Raw genomic sequence first — 17,155 nt, 5'->3', positions numbered from 1 at the left:
CAATGGTATTTCAGACTAGATATGGTTTTCCACTCATTGAAATCTCTTTGCTCCAACTTATTCAGATTGCAGAAGCTACATTCCAGTATTCTGAGTTCCCTCTGAAAGAATTTACTCCTTCATATCCTATCTACAAAATATTAGTATGACCAGAGGGCTGATAATATTTTTGTTACATTATCATGATCCTTTATAAAAACAACAAAACATGGATTCCCACTTAGACAAAAATCCTTTTTGTTCCTTAGCATAATTTATGAAAAATATAAACGTGCACTATTTCCTGTATGTAACAAAAACATTTGCCTTCATTTTCAAAGTACATAAAACTTATATTGATTTACAAGATGCACATTACCCTATTTCCCATTTGTGACACCAAAGTACTGCTTTATGACATTACTCAGAATAGCCCCATAGAGACACTTGACAGCTTTCTTATTGTTCCCATTATACAGATGGAAAATAGAGGTCCAATGTGTTTCACCTTATCAAACCATTTAATCCAACAGGGTTTCCCACCTACAAGCCACTAAAATGAACTTTCGTTGAATTTTCCCTGCAATGCAAATAGTTTCAAATTTTATTTAGATAAAATGTAAATTCTATGGAAAATTCTCATAATTTTCCTAACATCACCATCATATCCAATAACACTGGCTGATTCCCTAGAACATTACGGCTATCAAATTATTACTTCCAACATCATATTAACTAAAGTTACAAAAACTGCCGGACAACTAATCACTTTAAAACTATTTTTAAGGGCATCTACGCAAATGATATTTATAGTTTATGCCAGCTTATCTGTCCTGCATGCCTTTCATATTGGCACCTTTTTAGAACACTGATAGAACAAACGCCCTGAAATAGGCTCCTGGTCCTTTTCATCTGGTACCCAAGTCACTCTTGAGCTTCCTAACAGTGACTACTACTGGACACCTCAGTGGAAAAGTATAAGCATTCAAATGCATCTAATTACAGTGATGTATAACAAGGGAAACACTGAATCCTCTTGCTAATAACTAGTGCCCAGTTTATGTTTCAGCTTGTAGTATTTATTCTGTTAATTATTTTGGTGCATGTGCAATGATTTACACCATACAGGGTCAGGGTTAGGTTAACATCAGAGTGATCTCATGGGTTAAAATTAAAAACGCTGTAGGTTTTAAAGGAATTCTGTAGTACATGTCTGTATGTATGTGGGTATGGTGATACCTTTGCTGATGTAATGTTGCATGAAGGATTTGTACATGTAAAATTAAGGTTACTTCTCCATAAAACAGATGTTGTAGCACCTGGCATAGCTGAGTCTTACAGCGATTGGAACCTGTGAATGGGGAGTGACTCACGGGTAGTGGATTTATACCATATGAAGGATGAGATAGGAATCAATAACAAACTCACTGCTTATAATACATAACAGAAAAGCAAATAACTGAGGAAAGATGAGGCTGTTTAAATCCCATTTCATTCAAAAGGATTTAAATTGCCTCACTGTGTTCAGGATTTTGGTGTTCCTAATGAATTCAAAATTCATAACATGGATAATGCATGGCTTAAAATATGTGCAGCTGCAGGGTTTAAAAAATACAATAAAATTAGTCAAGGTAAGGAGAATAAGGGCTTGTAGGCCGCTACCCTCTCCTTCTCACCTTGGCGTTCATGGCCACCTTGCACCAACTTGCCATGAGCCAGTCATTCCAGGGGAAATTCTAAGGAAGCTTTTCTTCAGAGGAGCTACTAATGGCCTGCAGGTCTTACTCTGGCCATGTCCAACACCTTGTTTCCGCCCTAACATGGCAGTGATGGATAAGTGGGTACCTATGGCACAAGACAGGTGTTTAACTCTTTGTCCACATGCCAAGTCTCCCCTGCAAATACGCCCCCTGGCTCTGTTCACTGTATTTTGCCTGAGCCCAGCTGGGCTCCTAACGGGATAAAAAGCCCTCCGGAGGAGAAAACAACCTGGGTGTCAGGAGTGATAAGGATGACTGTTGGGGCATTCATTCTCACAAACTGCTGGCTTCATTCTAGATGGTTGAGAACTAGAATGTAAAACAACTCACAGTGCGACTGGGGAGGGTGGGTCCTGTTGAGACTCTGAGATGAAGTAGGCGGAGGAGATTATCTCAAGGCCAGACACTTCACTGAGCCAGACTGTTCCTGGGAATGGCCAAGATGTATAGTCAGTGGGAGGGGCCTTTGAGGATTTGGAAGTCTCTGATGAAGACCAGCCCCCGCCCCGCCCTGCTCTCGACCACATGGTGAGCGATCAAGCAGAGGCGGGGGGCCCAACTGAAGGAGCGGGGCGCAGAGAGGAGGTGTGTTCGCCTTCAGAGAGCCCCTCCTGAGGGGGTGGGGCTCAGGCATGTTCATAAGCAGAGTTCCTGGAAGCAAACACTAGAAGTGGGTTCAGCAAACCACCCTGTGCATGCTCAGAGATCTGCTCTGGGTGATTTGTACTTGGGAGCAATAAAGGATGTTTTGCAAGGGAAACTGCGTGTAGCTTTTGACAACTCAGAGGAGGAACCTTGGCTCCCAACACTGGGCGATATTTGTAAGGCAGAATCAGTAGGCGAAGGAAGGCTTAAACACCTGCTCTTCTGCCCACCAAGCCTGCCCTGCAAGAAGCACCCCACTTTTAAAGTCTTGCTATCCAAATAAATGTGGCTCTGTTTGAATAAGTCTGCCAAGATAGCATGGCAGTCCCATGAATGCTTTCCTCAGCTGTGTAAGGGCTTTAAAATACACATTCTAAGTTACTTGATGACATCTTATCCTCACCTGGAATTCTTACAGGTAACACCCTTACTGGTAAAACCCTTCTCACCTCACAGTCATTCCTTCATAACTATCACCTAGTGACCTGTCAACTTAAGTTACTGCCTTTATTCACTTAGGGAGATTTATCTCCCTGTTAGCCATACCTAGGTTTAGTTTCCAGCTCTACCCACAATAAAGTGCTTTAATCAAGTATTTTATATTGGATAACTAATTTATAGAAACACCAGCCATACAAACACAGGTATTAGGGCTGTCCACAAACCCTTGCATAGTGCTACAAAACCAGCTCTGATGGCGCCATCTTGCTGGATTGCTCTATGCTAAGTGGGTGAAGCCTGGATCTACTTGAATCTGCAGGAATCTACTTCCAGGGTATACCTAGCACATCCTCTCCACTGGGTTCACTGTGATTTACCATGACAGAGCGTTAGGCTTCCCATAGGTGGGAAACCGTATTATATACGCAGCTCTGAGGCCTGGGAGGTGGCCTTGGGCCAAGCAGGCTCTTAGCTTACTCTGCATCACAGATAACATTAAAATCTGCTTTTGGCACCCAACTGGGAGGGAGGGAAATTAGACAGGATGGAAAGACAGACAGACAGTATTCAAATCACGCAATATTGATGAAAGTGATGAAGCTCTGGTAAGGAAGCTTACAAAGGTTTAGAAAACACTAACTTTGAAGGGAACCTCCAAATTCTAGCAGCAAGCAAGAGCTAATCACGGACTCTGCATGGCATAGTGGTTCAAGTGGCGGGCTGGGATTGAGATCGGAATTCTAGTCCACATTTGAACATGAAGCTACTGGGTGACCTTGGGTCAGTCACTGACTCTAAGCCTAACCCACCTCACAGGGTGGTTGTTGTGAGGATAAAATGGGGAGGAAGAGGACAGTGTAAGCCACCCTGGATTCTTGGCAAGAGGAAAAAAGGAAAATATAAATATAATAGTAAACAAATAAACACAGACAGGATCCGACTAGAGAACAAAACAGAAAGAGGGGCACCACTGCAAATTTCAGGGCAGGGATTCACAGAAACCTTCAAATGATTATCCTGAACATTTCCAATTGCAGGACACCTATACAAACCAATACAATTCAGGTAACTTGCTGTTGTTATTTTTTAATTTTATAACATCCAAACATATAAGTGCTTGTGAAAAAGGATGATCTGAAACAATTCCCCCCTTGTCCTTTTTTTTATAAATGAGAACATGGAGTGAGGATGTAGCACTTCAGCCCTATTCTTTAAAGGAGGGATGCAAAACCTCTTTGAGACCGAAGGTCAAATTACATTTCCTGTATGGCTTCCAGGGCACTCTGGAGAGGGAGCCAAGGTGCCATGCTCTGATTTACATGGGTGAGCTTACATTAAATTAAATTAAATTAAATTATTAAATTAAATCTTTAATTGGTAAGGGGTTTTGTTATAAACCCTGGGTACTCTATAAACACAAGCTCCTAAAAACATTTTATTTTTCCTACAAAAAGCAAAATAATGGCACGGAAAAACTGAAAGCCAGAATTCTCAGTTCTTGGCATTCCACAGCTAGGCCCACAAATGCAGAACAAAATTTTGATCTAAAGAGAGTTAGAAAATATGCCAATGCAGGAATGCAAGGGAGGATCAGGAAAGACTAGATGTCTTATGATATCATGAATATTTGCAGTTGGCAAGAAGGAGGTGAACACCAACTTTGGGGCTTCATGTTCTGCTACAGTGGAATTAATTCTATTCATTGGGCAATCAATTGGGATCAGTGCTTATATGCATTCGGGAGTGGGCAAAAGGAGCATTTCTGGAGCTGGCTTAACTCAAAGAACTAGTGTGACTGTGCAGCCGCAATTGTTCCTCAGGATCCATCATTAAAACAAAGAAAATGTCCCATCCCCATAGCCGTCTAGCCCTGCTGGGCAATTCCTGCCCCCTCCAACCCATACAACTACTGATTACAGGAGTTTCCCCACCTCTAATGAACTCTTCCAATCCCTGCGCAAAGAGCATGATGATGGACTTGTAATCCCAATCAGCGATAGCTTTCCTTTCCCTGCTTTCAGAGTGCCTGAGGTCAGCCGATGTGGAAAGGGGTCTTGCACAGGTGGTCCATCAGGCCCATCCGCCCAAACTTTGTGAAAGTCAGGACATCCTTTGCCAGATTATCTTCCCAAATTCTCATGATGCCCCTGAGACATCATAAGATCTTCCGTGCTTTTTCTGACACTCCGCTCTCACCTCTAAGGGAAGCCAACAGACTGTGCCAACCATCTCCAGCCTCTCAATCCTCTCCACCACAGTGGGCTCCACCACAGGAGTGGGGAAGTCCTCTTTCTTACCTTCTTAACTATCACACTGAAGTGGTTCTGGATCAAAGTTATGGGGCCAACAGCACTACTTCAGTGTTTGCAGTCTTGCAGGAAGATGCAACTGACACTGGTACTGGGACAGAAGGGGAACCATAGACAGACTTAAAGTTCTGAATGGGACAAATTCTTCAAAAGGCCAGAAATAAATAGGGCTTATTCCAAAAGTTTGAATAGTTTGAAAGTTTTATGTGGCAGGAAATGCCACATTTCCTGCATGCCACACCTGCACAGCTAAAGTTGGAATCCAGTAACCCCTGTCCAGATGAATGCTTGATATCACACCAACTTCTGTTAGGCAGTGATCGGGTGGGCAAGGCTGAGCAACTACCAAAGGATGAACCCTCAGCAGGGTCCCACCCACAAGAGCCCTCTGGATTTGTTCCTCTTCTTCGCCACTGCAATTTGCTTGGTTCTCCTGCCTCTTGCTCTGGTCCAGGGTACAGTGTTGGCCAGGAGTGGGAGCAGAAGATGCCACTGGCTCCTTGTTCACAGGCACTGTGAACAAGATGAGGAACAATAACCCTTGGTGACAGTGGGGATGAGAAGGTAAGGCTCCCGGGGGGGGGGGGGGGGCTGCTGAAGGTAGGAGCTGGCCTTGGGCAGCAACCTGTTTCTTCAGATGCAAAGACAGAATCTGACCCATCTTACTCACCTGCTCATTCTCCAATAATTTCTAAATTAAGCTGCACAAATTTTGGTTAAACCATCCTGAATTGTTTTATAGCCTGCGCTACTTTGAATGTCACATTTAAAAAAATCCAATCTCTAATGCTGTCTCTGGGCTTCTGTCAGACTGTTCTCTAGACCCGCCTTCTCCAACTTGGTGCCCTCCAAATGTACTGGGCTAGAATTTCCATCGTCCCCAAACAACACGGCCAATGACCAAATAAAACTAACTTGAGCTAATTTTCACTGTTATCTCTTGCCTGTGGGTTTATAGTCCCTTTTTCCATTTGGCTAAAGAACAGATTTTGATTCAGGATTAGTAGTAGGATCATCTGCTAAAGACCCACTCAAATCCCCCCACTCCCCATTTGCAAATATTCCTCAGCCCATTTTTTTTAAATGATATAATTGGACTGGGTAAGATGGATTAAAAGAATATACTGATGCTTTCGTCATTTAACTGCTATAATACTAGCTACAAGTACTTCAGGAGGGGGCATGATGAAGCCAAAGTGAAGCACTTTTGAAATCACATGTATTTCAATAATGGAATTTAATGGAAAATAATGGAATTTAAAAATGCATACATTTGAGTGGAGCATGCTCTAGATAGTCAGATGATAAGGTATGGGGATACTTTTAAAGTATATTGTACCCCAACTCTAAGCACATGTTCAGTTTCTAGGAGCTTTATTATACATTGAAACTTTCACTAGTTGATTATTTTAGGAAATAATCCTTATTATACAGGCAGTCCCACCTAAACAAGATTGTAACCTTGATGGATTAGTATTTCAGGCAGCCTTCCATAATCTTTCACTACAGCAGCAAATCTCTTTGAAAAAACTATAGGAGGTTATGGCTGCAACTCTACAACTACTTACTTAGGAGTAGGCTCAGTGAACTCAATAGGGTGTACTTATTGGCAGAAATTATCTCAATTGCACTGTGAACATATATGCACATGCACGCACACACAAAAACACACACACCTGCCATGCTACAAAGCTCTTCTGTAATAAAATAAAATAAAGACAGCATCAGTTCTGTAAAATAAAACAGGACAACATCAAACATACACACTTTTTAACCAAGTTTACCGAATTGCAATTGAAAAGATTGCCCAGATCTTAATATTTTGTCATACCTGGGAAGCATTTTTGTCCCTTAAGCGAGCTCCACTTTTCAGAATCTCTACAAACTCCTGTTAGGAAGACCAGCTGCCAACCCAGGTTAATAATAGAAATGAACCACATTCATCCAGAACCACAAGACTGTCAGGTGACAGATCGAGAGGTCTGAATTTAACTGAAACAAAAGACGTTCCATGCTGAAGCACAAAAAAGGAAAAAAGGAAAACAAGGATGCAGAGAGGAGCTTGATCTTAGAAGCAGGATTATTCCTGTCACTGACACCCCCCCACCAAAATCCCTCAAAGAAAAGAAGCAGATCCCTGAAGCAGAATCCAAGCTTCGAGACCAGAGTCCGTGCATAGATGCTGCCCTACAGTTTCGTAACAGAGAGCCTGCCTTTCCATTCTGTTGTTCGGTCCAGAATTGTTACTGAAGCAAACCCTGCTTCCCCAGTTCCTTTGTCTCCTCCAGTGTGTTACTGCAGAGGACAGAAGATCAATCTAATTCAACAGTGAGCTAAGTGCCCCCTTGGCAGCCACTGTGCCAGTTTCCTCTATCCTTCTCCTTTAGCAAAACCGATCTGGGTTGAGCCTCATGACCAGGTTGCCCAGCAGCGGTGGCTGCAGCCCCGAACCTCCATGATCCACGTCTGCCAGAAATCCAGATGGACTGAAGGGAGAAAGACAACAATGCAGCCTCCTCTCCGGGCGACCTCCCACCTTCCCCTCCTCTCATTTTCTACATTCTTGGAAGCTGCAGGATGCCTGTGTTCAACCCTTGCTGACAAGCTCAGCCAGATGAGTGGAAAAGCAAGCCCTGATAGTCATCATGTGACCCAGAGCTGTCAGTATATGCCACCTGGATCAGCAACCGCTTGCCAGCCAATCCCGGCTCCGCCTTGCAGACATGCATGCAGATTTCACCATGAAAATAAGGCCATTAACCATTTAGCCAAGCCGAGCTCTTGATTGGATGCCTGATTGATTATTCAGCACAAAGCAGGAAAATTATGCTTCTTGTTCAAGCCCTTTTATTGCACTCTTCTGGCACAGAGCTGGGAAGAATCCCAGTAAGAGTGCATTTAAAGTAAGAAGAGATAGCTTTGTTATCCCCCCACCCTGAAATCTGTACCCTCCAGCATTGCTCAGCCTGGATCTTCTATAGGAACAAAGGAAGCACTGTTTGCTTCTCTAAGGGCTCATTAATATTACAAGTGAAACCCCAGAAACTGCAAAGACAATTGGATGACAATGTGCAGTTTAAGACCCACTTAGAAACCCTGCCTGATTTCCTGGCTGTAAACAAGGTTTCATAACTGCTTCTGGGGCATCACATAAATATGGAAAGGGCTGTTTCAGGAATTTCATCATAAAAGCAAACGCAGATTTTGTAGGGCTTGCCCTACAATCCTGGAATATGGGGCAAGAGCAAGTCATGAAGAATCTCCAGTTTACTTGGAAGTGTAATCCTTTCTCTCTTGCCTCAGCAGTAAGTCTTACTGATTTCACTGGGACTTCCTCCCAATTGTGTTCAGTACTGCAGCTCCCAAAGGTGGCAGTCTGTCTTTCTGAACACCCTTTTCCCATTGTCTCTTTGACGTAAGAGAATAAGGAAAATAACAAAGAATTCATGGTTTTTATGTTTGCAGAAACCATCATAGAAACTAGAATCTTTCTAAAAACAAGCAATTTTTAAAAAAATTTGTGTACATTTTTGGGGAGAAAAATTAAGTCATGCCACCATGAAACCCCCCCCCCCCATGAAAATGGCATACTCAAATCTTGGAGGGAGGGAGTTTAAAACATCACTAATCTTTCTTTAGCTTTAGACTCCTGTCAGTCCCCTAAAGCACATGTTGTTTATTTCCTAAAATTCAGTTACTTTATGGTGCAGGGTAGGGTAGGGACAGAACAGAAACATGTTGGATGGCAACCCTTCTTCATAAATATATTTTGTAAAATGTTGATTTTTTGGAAGATTTCCCCAATTTTATACAGTACAAGAAAGAGTCTGACTAGGTGTACACATTATTAAAGCCCATGGTTTATTTCACACATGGTTTGTAAACCTACCTGGGGTTTATCTAGCAGATAATCTAACAAACTGTGGTTTGTTTTCTCACTTCCTGGGTTGTTTCTCTCCTCCTTTGCTCACTCCCTACTTGTAACCCAAATGTCCTTATGGTACTGAGGTGCTGGCATGTAGAGCAGCTAGGGCTCTTTTTGTTTTAATTATTCTTGTCCATCTGCTCTCTAGGCTGGTGAAACAACTTATGGACAATCCATAGTTCTGGGTTTACATGTAATAACAATCCATGGTTTAAACAAACCAGAGCTCACAACCTGAAAACAAAGCATGAATTCTCTTTTGGGTTTTTTATAGTTGACAACCCATGCTTTATCGTGATATGTGGGTTTGCACTTCATAGCAATCCAGAATTCAAGAACTCATGAGTTAAACAAACATGTATTAGCATGTTGGGAAGCTCACTTCACTAGCTATCTTATATTTGTAAAATCAGTGTTACTGGATTATGCCATTCAGTGTCCAGAAGTTTTGATGGATTCCACTGAAGAACAGCAGTGTTCTTCCAGCACTGTTGTTTAGTGTTTGAGGGATATCTGATATACCTAAGTCCAAACCTGGTTTGGTCCCTGACCACTGGATCTCTGTAGATCACTAAAGAATTCACTTTTTTAAAAAAAAGCTCTGGGAATTCTGTTACTTCTGCATTTGGTGGATTTCAGCTCAGGAAACTATACCTGGAATTACACAGCTCAGTTATTACAAGTCTGAAGGATTTTGCTATTTAACTTGCTCCAACATCTAGTTATTTAAATCTTCAGAATGCAACAGCCCCAGCCCTGATGCATTGGCTGGTAATTTTTTCCAATGGACACAATTCTTTCAAACCTATCTTTTAGGCTCTGCTCAAATCAATGGCGCATTAAAGCACTCAGTTTTGTCTATTATTTTGTTATTAAGGAACACAAAGGGAACGCATATTCAGCGACACCCAAAAGGAACCATGGTTAAGTGCACATCTCGCTCTTAAAATAATGATGTCAAAAGTGACCTTTTCTCCTTTGATCAATGTAATGGTGAGAAGTTAGAGAACCTATTCTATTATGTAAATATCTATTCACAGGAGTGAGTTTCCATCTTACCTGACTCTAATATACATGTGCATAAAGGAACTTTTAAAAAAGGTGCAATTGTTGTCTAGCCAGTGACCAGGAAAAGGTGTGAATGGAGTTCAACTAAAGGTCTAGGAAATGAAGACCAGCCTCAGAAAATACAAACAGGCAAACCAACAGCAGGGAAATGCAGGCAATGCCCAGGTTGTTGCAAAGAGGCCCTGAAATGCCTGTAATAAGGACTGAGATCCTGTTTTGTAACTGGATACTATGCTTGGTTTTATTCTAATTCTGAACGAAGTTCAGTTCTGCCGTTAGAAAGATAATGTATTGTAAAAATGGACCTTTAAGTCACTGTCAGTGGCTTTAAAAAAAAGAGATGCTATCTAGAAACTATCAACCTAAGGAGGATGTCTTATGCTTTCATCATAGTGAATGTATGTTTGAAACAGAATCTATTTTCCCCATCAACAAACAAATCTGATATCTCTTACTTTACTGAAATCTCAAAACAGGATAAGGAATTAAGCAACTGGCTGACTGTACAGATGAACAGTACTGACAAATTTTTGCAAAACTATTAAAAACACTATCTTCCATTTTTGCAGGAACGAGCACTAGCTTGAACCTACAAAAATGGTCACAAAGAAGATGCCCATCATCAAGTCAATGGACAGAGCAAGCACAATTTTAGGTAAAAGGCAAGCACAATTTTGGGTAAAAGTTGATTTTGCAAGCCTCAAAATTTCCAATATTGTGAAAAGTAGTAAGTGAATTGTGATTTTATGAAAAGCTCTCTTACTATCCACATAGTACATTGATGGATACTTGAGAAGATAAAGCTTTTTTCTAAAGGTGTTCAATGCTAAATGAATAAGTTACAGATAGTTAAGTAAAAATAAACTAGCCAAGGAAAAATCTGATGCATAGTTAAGCTATACTGGAACACCAGTGTTTGTTTTGTATCCAGTTCCCAATTGCAATCTATTATAAATAGACACCAAACAAGTCTACATAATACCAACTGGTACTGCAAGACAACAGCGCATTTTTTCCCAGCCAAACAGTTATTTTATTGTGCACCCAATCTTTCCCCAGAGCTATTAAAATGAAAGTGTGAATAGAGCAGTGTGCACATTTAATGGAAAGATCTGGGAAGAAAAATTACTAGTGAAAAATTGCTCTTGGCCATTCTGTTGAAGCTATTATCTGTATCTCTCAAAATTACATGTGCGGTTTCCAGCTAGACATACAATATTCTGCTGGTGAGGGATGGGAACAGGAATAAGCAAATTGTGAAACTGTTGCTGTGACTTCTAGATTTTGGAAACCATTCCATAATTTACAGCTAGATTTCTATGTTTTTCCAGTGAAAACCATGATGGTTAGAAAGTGTTGATTAAAACTGAAGCTTCATTCTAAAACATTTCATATTTTAAAATCTGTTTAAAGCATGCATACTCAAACACAGACGTGCACATTTTAAATTTGTAATTTCAATAACTTTTAATAACTTGTATCAAATTTATAAACTAGATATGGCCACCAGTTTTGTTTTGTGGCAGGATGTTACAGTTAAAATGTAAAAACTGAAACTGATGACTTCTAGGATTGCCGTGCTGGGACTACAATCTTCTGCACACTCCCTTGACACCAAGTTTCATTCTGCTGTTTGGGACTTTGGTCCAAGTAAACTTACCAAAGGCTTGTGAGAAAATATTTATTTTATTTATTAAAACATTTCTATGCCGCCCCTTGCCGAAGCCTCGGGGCGGCTCACAACATACAATAAAATGCACAATAAATTAAAACAATAACAATATATATATATATATATATATATTAGAATAAAATAAGCCGCCCTGGCCAAATAAAATTTCCATAGTATTAACATTTAAAATGCTGCTTAAATAAATATTGCCACATAGGTTAGAATGGTGCATCAATTTAGGCGATCTGTTCTTTCAGATGTACAACAAGGGTTGAAACTGACAATGACATTTTGAAGAAATCTGGGCAAATCCTGACCAAGTGAAGACTCAGACATAAATTGTTAGGGAGAAACCCTTTGGACATCTAGTCCTTGGTGCATGCTACTATTTACATGGGGATGAAGATGTTAACAGCCATTTGCACAGCCATGATCCAGAGGAACAGCCAACTGAACACTGCAGGAGGCCACCTGGCTCATACCTTTACTCTGACTACCCCAGGATTTCAGGAAGAAGCTTTCCAAGCATGATCCTGCAGGGTAAAAACAGATGCAATATCACAAGACAACTCAGTGTGAACTGTTCAGCAGGATTACAAATGCAGGCTCCTTTGCTGGATGAGACATAGAGCAGCCAACTGAACTCTAGTCAAGCCACCAGCTTTCCCACTTCAAGGGGCTTCCCTCCTTTATTGTTTTCTTAAGTACCATCTAGGCATCCTTCTTTAAAAACAGTAACATGCACAGTTTTAAAGTTGCTTAAAATGCAGAGTTCAGAAATGGGGGCGGGGGGGTATTTAGCCAAAATCTGTGGTGGCCTTGAAGTTGATCCTTTCTCTACTTGGGACTTGGGACTCTCCAAGTTGCACCCAAGATTGTGTGGGATTTCCATCCCCAGGAAGAGGGCAAATAGTGGCTTAGTGCAACTGCAGGGAAGGTCCCCTACTGTCCTCTCTGCTCTACACCTGGGTCAAGAGTGGGGCTTGTCACACTGGCTGGGGGAAGAGTGTGGCAAGCACAGATGCGGTCTCTGGCTTCAGAGGACTGCAAAACCTACCCAGGAACTACCAGCCAATCAGCATCTTCTTCAGCTGACTCCTGCTGCGGCCCTGCAAAAACCTCCCTACCAGCCCCAAGCACACACTTGGAGAGAAATGGGTATGCCAGAAATGGGCACAGTGCAGCTGCTTCCAAAGTAATCCCAGTGCTCAGAAAAAGTTTTCAGAGGATTACCCAGGAGGAGGTTTACAGCAAAAAGAACAAAGAATCTTGTGGCACATTAAACAGAAAATCATTTATTCTGGAAGAACCCTTTCTGGAGACCATCTCCTTCAGCAGATGCTGCTCTAAAAGTTGTTCACTTTCAGCATGAATAAATGGCCCTTGAAGCCAACCTCCTTATTCTAAAAATTCAGTATAAGTGATAAGTGGTGGATTCCCTTTGACTTGGAGACTCCAATTGCTCATGCAGATTTCTTGGTATTAAATTAGATGCCAAAGAAGTTAGAGGACAGCAAATCCAGGAGGCGCCTTCTGACGCGCTGTGTTTCTATCCTGATGATACAGGATGAGGATTTATAAAGCAATCTCCCTGCTTCATTTGTGGAATTTTATGGGAGATCCAGTCAAGGAGGTCCTCTACTTGTAAGCGTCCACTGCTTCTTTCCCCAACAAAATTCACTGACAACTAAAAAGAAAGAACAATTCTGTGGATTGCTGTAAGTAATGTAAATTTCACAATTTATTCAAGAATTGTATTCTTAACCCTGCTAGCCTGGGCTCAGGACCAAGGTCAAGATGAGAAACCTGTGCAGCTGATGTAGCCACAGAGTTGGCGTTTTTGAGAACTTGCATGTGAGAATTGCTTCTCCGTTCACGGTGTGAAATCTTCCTGGAATGCATTGCATGTTTTGTTTTGCAATGTTTTTCAACATATCCCCCTGGAGCCTCAGCATATGACAGAAGTTGCCACAATGGCGGAAGCAGCCAGAGAGAGAGAGAGAGCGAGCGAGAGAGAGAGAGAGCGAGAGAGGCAGGCAGGCATACCTGTGCAACACTCCCTGGTCAAATCTTACGTGGGAAAATGACCTTGCACGTGAAAGTGATATGGCACATGGAGGTCTGCAAGCTCTCCTTGGCTGTAATCCCTACCCAAATAATTGATTAATGGGGCTGCACTTGTTGACTGGGTGATAATTGAGAAGCAAATCAATCTCTAGACAAGTATTTGTCAGCCAAGTTTTGGAAAAAAGACCATTGCAGAGTGTTGTTAAGTTGATACTACCAGAAACATTAAATATGATACCACTTCTTAAATTTCATCTAGCACCACCAGACAATTAGTAGTATTGCTAATAATAATTATAATAGTGAGTCAAAATTGGTGGTTTTAAAAAACATACCATTTTAAAAATGACCGGAACTACCAACTGCTTCAAGTGACTTAGTTATTAGCCACTACTCTTCAGGGATAAATAGATGAATTGAGGCTATGATCCTGTTGAACTCATTGGGACTTATTTTTGAGTAGACACATACACAACTGTGCTATGAATGCCTGAATTTAAACAACTTTCAGATTATAAACATCTTCTGAAGCATACTTAGGGAAATATATTCCTACCCCTTACGTAACTTTTGTTTTATATTATAATTGCTTTTTATTAGAAGCAATGGCCTCTTTCCTATATTAATCCATTTGGGAACAGGAAAAGGCTTTACCTGACATAGCAACATCTTTCAGTCCCCAAATTGCCAAGTGGCTGCAGAAGTATGACAACTTTGGGCTTAATTACATGGTCAGAGGCTGCAGTCAGCCACTTGCCCACACAGTGGTTATGGATGCCACGTAGTGAGCTTGAAGTGACTGCATCCACCTCACACTGTTGCAGGCAGGCAGAGGTGGAATCCTGAATGGAAAACTAAACCCTCCTCCTCACCACACGGCAATTTTTTTTACAACAGAGCCCTTAAATGCTGCATTGATGCCAACCATTTTAATCCTAGATAGGCAGCATTCCCAGTCCTATGGCCTGAAGCACCATAGAAGGGATTGCCTAGGACAGAGCTAAAAACTCATAGCCTGAGCGCCACAGTTTTTGCTAATGGTGGAGTGCATATTGTATGCCATTTAAGCCAACACTTGAGACCCAACCCATCCTGTATCACTGGACACAATGGTTAAAATGAAAATAACCTCACTGTGGGAAGTGTGACTTGCATATGTTTATGCTTTTTCATTTATTTTTATTTGTTCGTTTTAAAACATTTTAACCCTGTGTTTACCTGAAACAGGTCACAAGTTGGTTCACAAATAATTTGGGCTAAGCACATAAGCTTGTTTGCTTAAAGCTTGTTTATCCACCAGTCAAAAGGCTTCTGGACAGGCTACAAAAATTTGTGATTAGGTAGCTCACACTCCAGAAAGAGGTGAAGCACAAGGAAAGACACTGGGAAGGAGGGAAGAGGGGAAGCATGAAGGTGATGCTTAACTGTTGCCCAGATGGGAGTGTATCAACTGAACTCAGGTTTGTGCTGTATCTAGCATTCTTCTGAGCTGGCCAGCCTGTCCTTTGCTGGACTGGCGCTCTCTTCTTCTTCTCTTCTGCAGTTGACTTTCCCTTGAGTTCAGACTTAATCTGCTTCTGTGGGCTGGCTACGTGTTACCTCCTTTACCAGAGGTGACATGCCTGCATACACTCCTAGCTGAGGAGCTTGGGTGGAGGAAGTCTTGCACCCATCCTGCTTGGGGGACCCTATGGGCAACTGGCTAGCCACCGTGTGTACGGAGTGCTGGACCAGAGGGACCTTTGGTCTAACCCAGCATGGCTTTCCTTATGTTCTCCCAACAGCTCAGGGCAATGTGCCTTCTCAGCTGTTCTTCTGTGGGTGGCTGGAAGAGGGAGGGACCACCACGGGAAACCTCTGAATGCTGCACTGGTGCAAGAAATATGGACTTGCTTTGGGGCACTGTGAGGTCCATCTGCTACAAGGGTCACTTGAGACCACAACTATCTGGCTGTCATGGGATCACTTCCGAATCCTGGTTGGGATTGGTGAACCACCACCTCTTCTGCTGCTACTGCTACTGTGAGTGGGACCCTCAATACCAGGCAAGCATCCAACATGGCATTAGAAAAGAGCTCTGGAGGCATTTGCAAGGTCCTGAACACACATGCGCCATCCATTATTCATACTTCTCTGGCATTGCTAGATTAGACACAAGTGTATTTTCCCAACTCCAATACAATTAATCATTAAAGGGGTTGGGGGAAGTGAAGCAAGAAGAATTTAGAAAGACAGCTTTCTGGAAACTACTGAAGCTTTCACGCATAAGGATGAAGCAAGAGGTAAATCGGGTGCTTCAAGATTCACAATCAACAGTGTATCAGAGTCCTGTTTGACTCTGTCCCTCATGTGACTGCTTCATTAGATGTTGATTCATTCAGTCATGAGACACAAGTGAGACGTGAGCAAACAAGGATGTAAAGTCTAACCTCAAAGGAACGGCAATGCCTGTTCTGCCAGTTTGCTGTGTTAGCAACGCAGAGAGAACGCACCCCCCCCCCCCGAGGTAAAGGGCACAGACTTCTTCGGACATATCACTGGGTTGCAAAAGTCACTTTGCTTGTTGCTTCAAACAATTCCCCGATAGAGCGAGAATCTTTCTACCTGGAAGTCTTCTTCTCCTTTAATTCCTGGCTTGCTTTGTTAATACATTTGGTGGAATGTACAGTCAGCTCTTGGCTGCATCAGGGATAATCCTATGTACTTTCCTGGGAATGAGCCTCCCTGAACCCAGGGGGACTTATTTTTCAGATGCAGAATTATCATGCTCAGGGCAACAATTATTTACTGTGCCAAGCTCATGCAAGACTCAAACATTTGCATGCTCTTTCACCAGCAAAAGAGGATCGCCAATATAGAGTCCACAGGAGATACTGACTGAGCCTTCTTTAACAAACCAACCCACCCTCCCAATATTGTAGGAGATCAAACAGATCTTTTCAGGCCTTGGTGAACTATAAGGGGGAATAATTAAAGAATAATTGTGCATTATGTAAGAAAAAGAAATAAAAACAGAAGACACACTTGCGTTTAAGATGTTTGCCTTTCTACCTGGTGAAATTTTTGGGATGCAAAAATTGTTCAGCTTTGCATGATGCATGTTTTGCAGGTACATAGGAACGTGGGAAGCTACCTTATAGTGAGTCAGGCCATTGCTCCATCCAAGGCTATTACTGTTGACACGGACTGACAGCAGCTCTCCAGAGTTTGAAGGAGTTTTTCCAGCCCTGCCCAAAGATGATGAGGATAAAACCTTGGTTCTTCAGCAGGCAAAGCATGTCCTTTTCCA

At 42.0% G+C, this 17,155-nt stretch overlaps 1 protein-coding gene across 10 annotated transcripts in view; it reads right to left on the bottom strand.

Moving 5' to 3' along the window:
• FNIP1 (folliculin interacting protein 1) overlaps positions 1-17,155 on the bottom strand; it is a 98,642-nt gene that overhangs the window by 59,052 nt on the left and 22,435 nt on the right. Inside the window, exons 1-2 of one of the 10 annotated variants that reach the window (XM_044454508.1) lie at positions 6,966-7,864; positions 2,070-2,166 (exon numbers count right to left, since the gene is read on the bottom strand). The exons of 3 other annotated variants lie outside the window; for them this stretch is intronic. In XM_044454508.1, coding sequence (XP_044310443.1) covers positions 2,070-2,166; positions 6,966-7,074 — 206 coding nt within the window. In that variant the 5' untranslated portion in view covers positions 7,075-7,864. Of the gene's footprint in view, positions 1-2,069; positions 2,167-3,582; positions 3,589-6,802; positions 6,813-6,965; positions 7,865-17,155 lie in introns of those variants that run through there. 6 more of the 10 variants (XM_044454504.1, XM_044454505.1, XM_044454512.1 and 3 more) reach the window with 6 other exon arrangements.

Source organism: Varanus komodoensis, unplaced genomic scaffold, assembly GCF_004798865.1.
Source record: "Varanus komodoensis strain SLA01 unplaced genomic scaffold, ASM479886v1 scaffold7_3, whole genome shotgun sequence".
In the NCBI taxonomy this organism is placed as follows: Eukaryota; Metazoa; Chordata; class Lepidosauria; order Squamata; family Varanidae; genus Varanus; species Varanus komodoensis.
The sequence above is the reverse complement of the archived record's forward strand: the minus strand, read 5'-3'. Positions and strand labels throughout refer to the sequence as shown.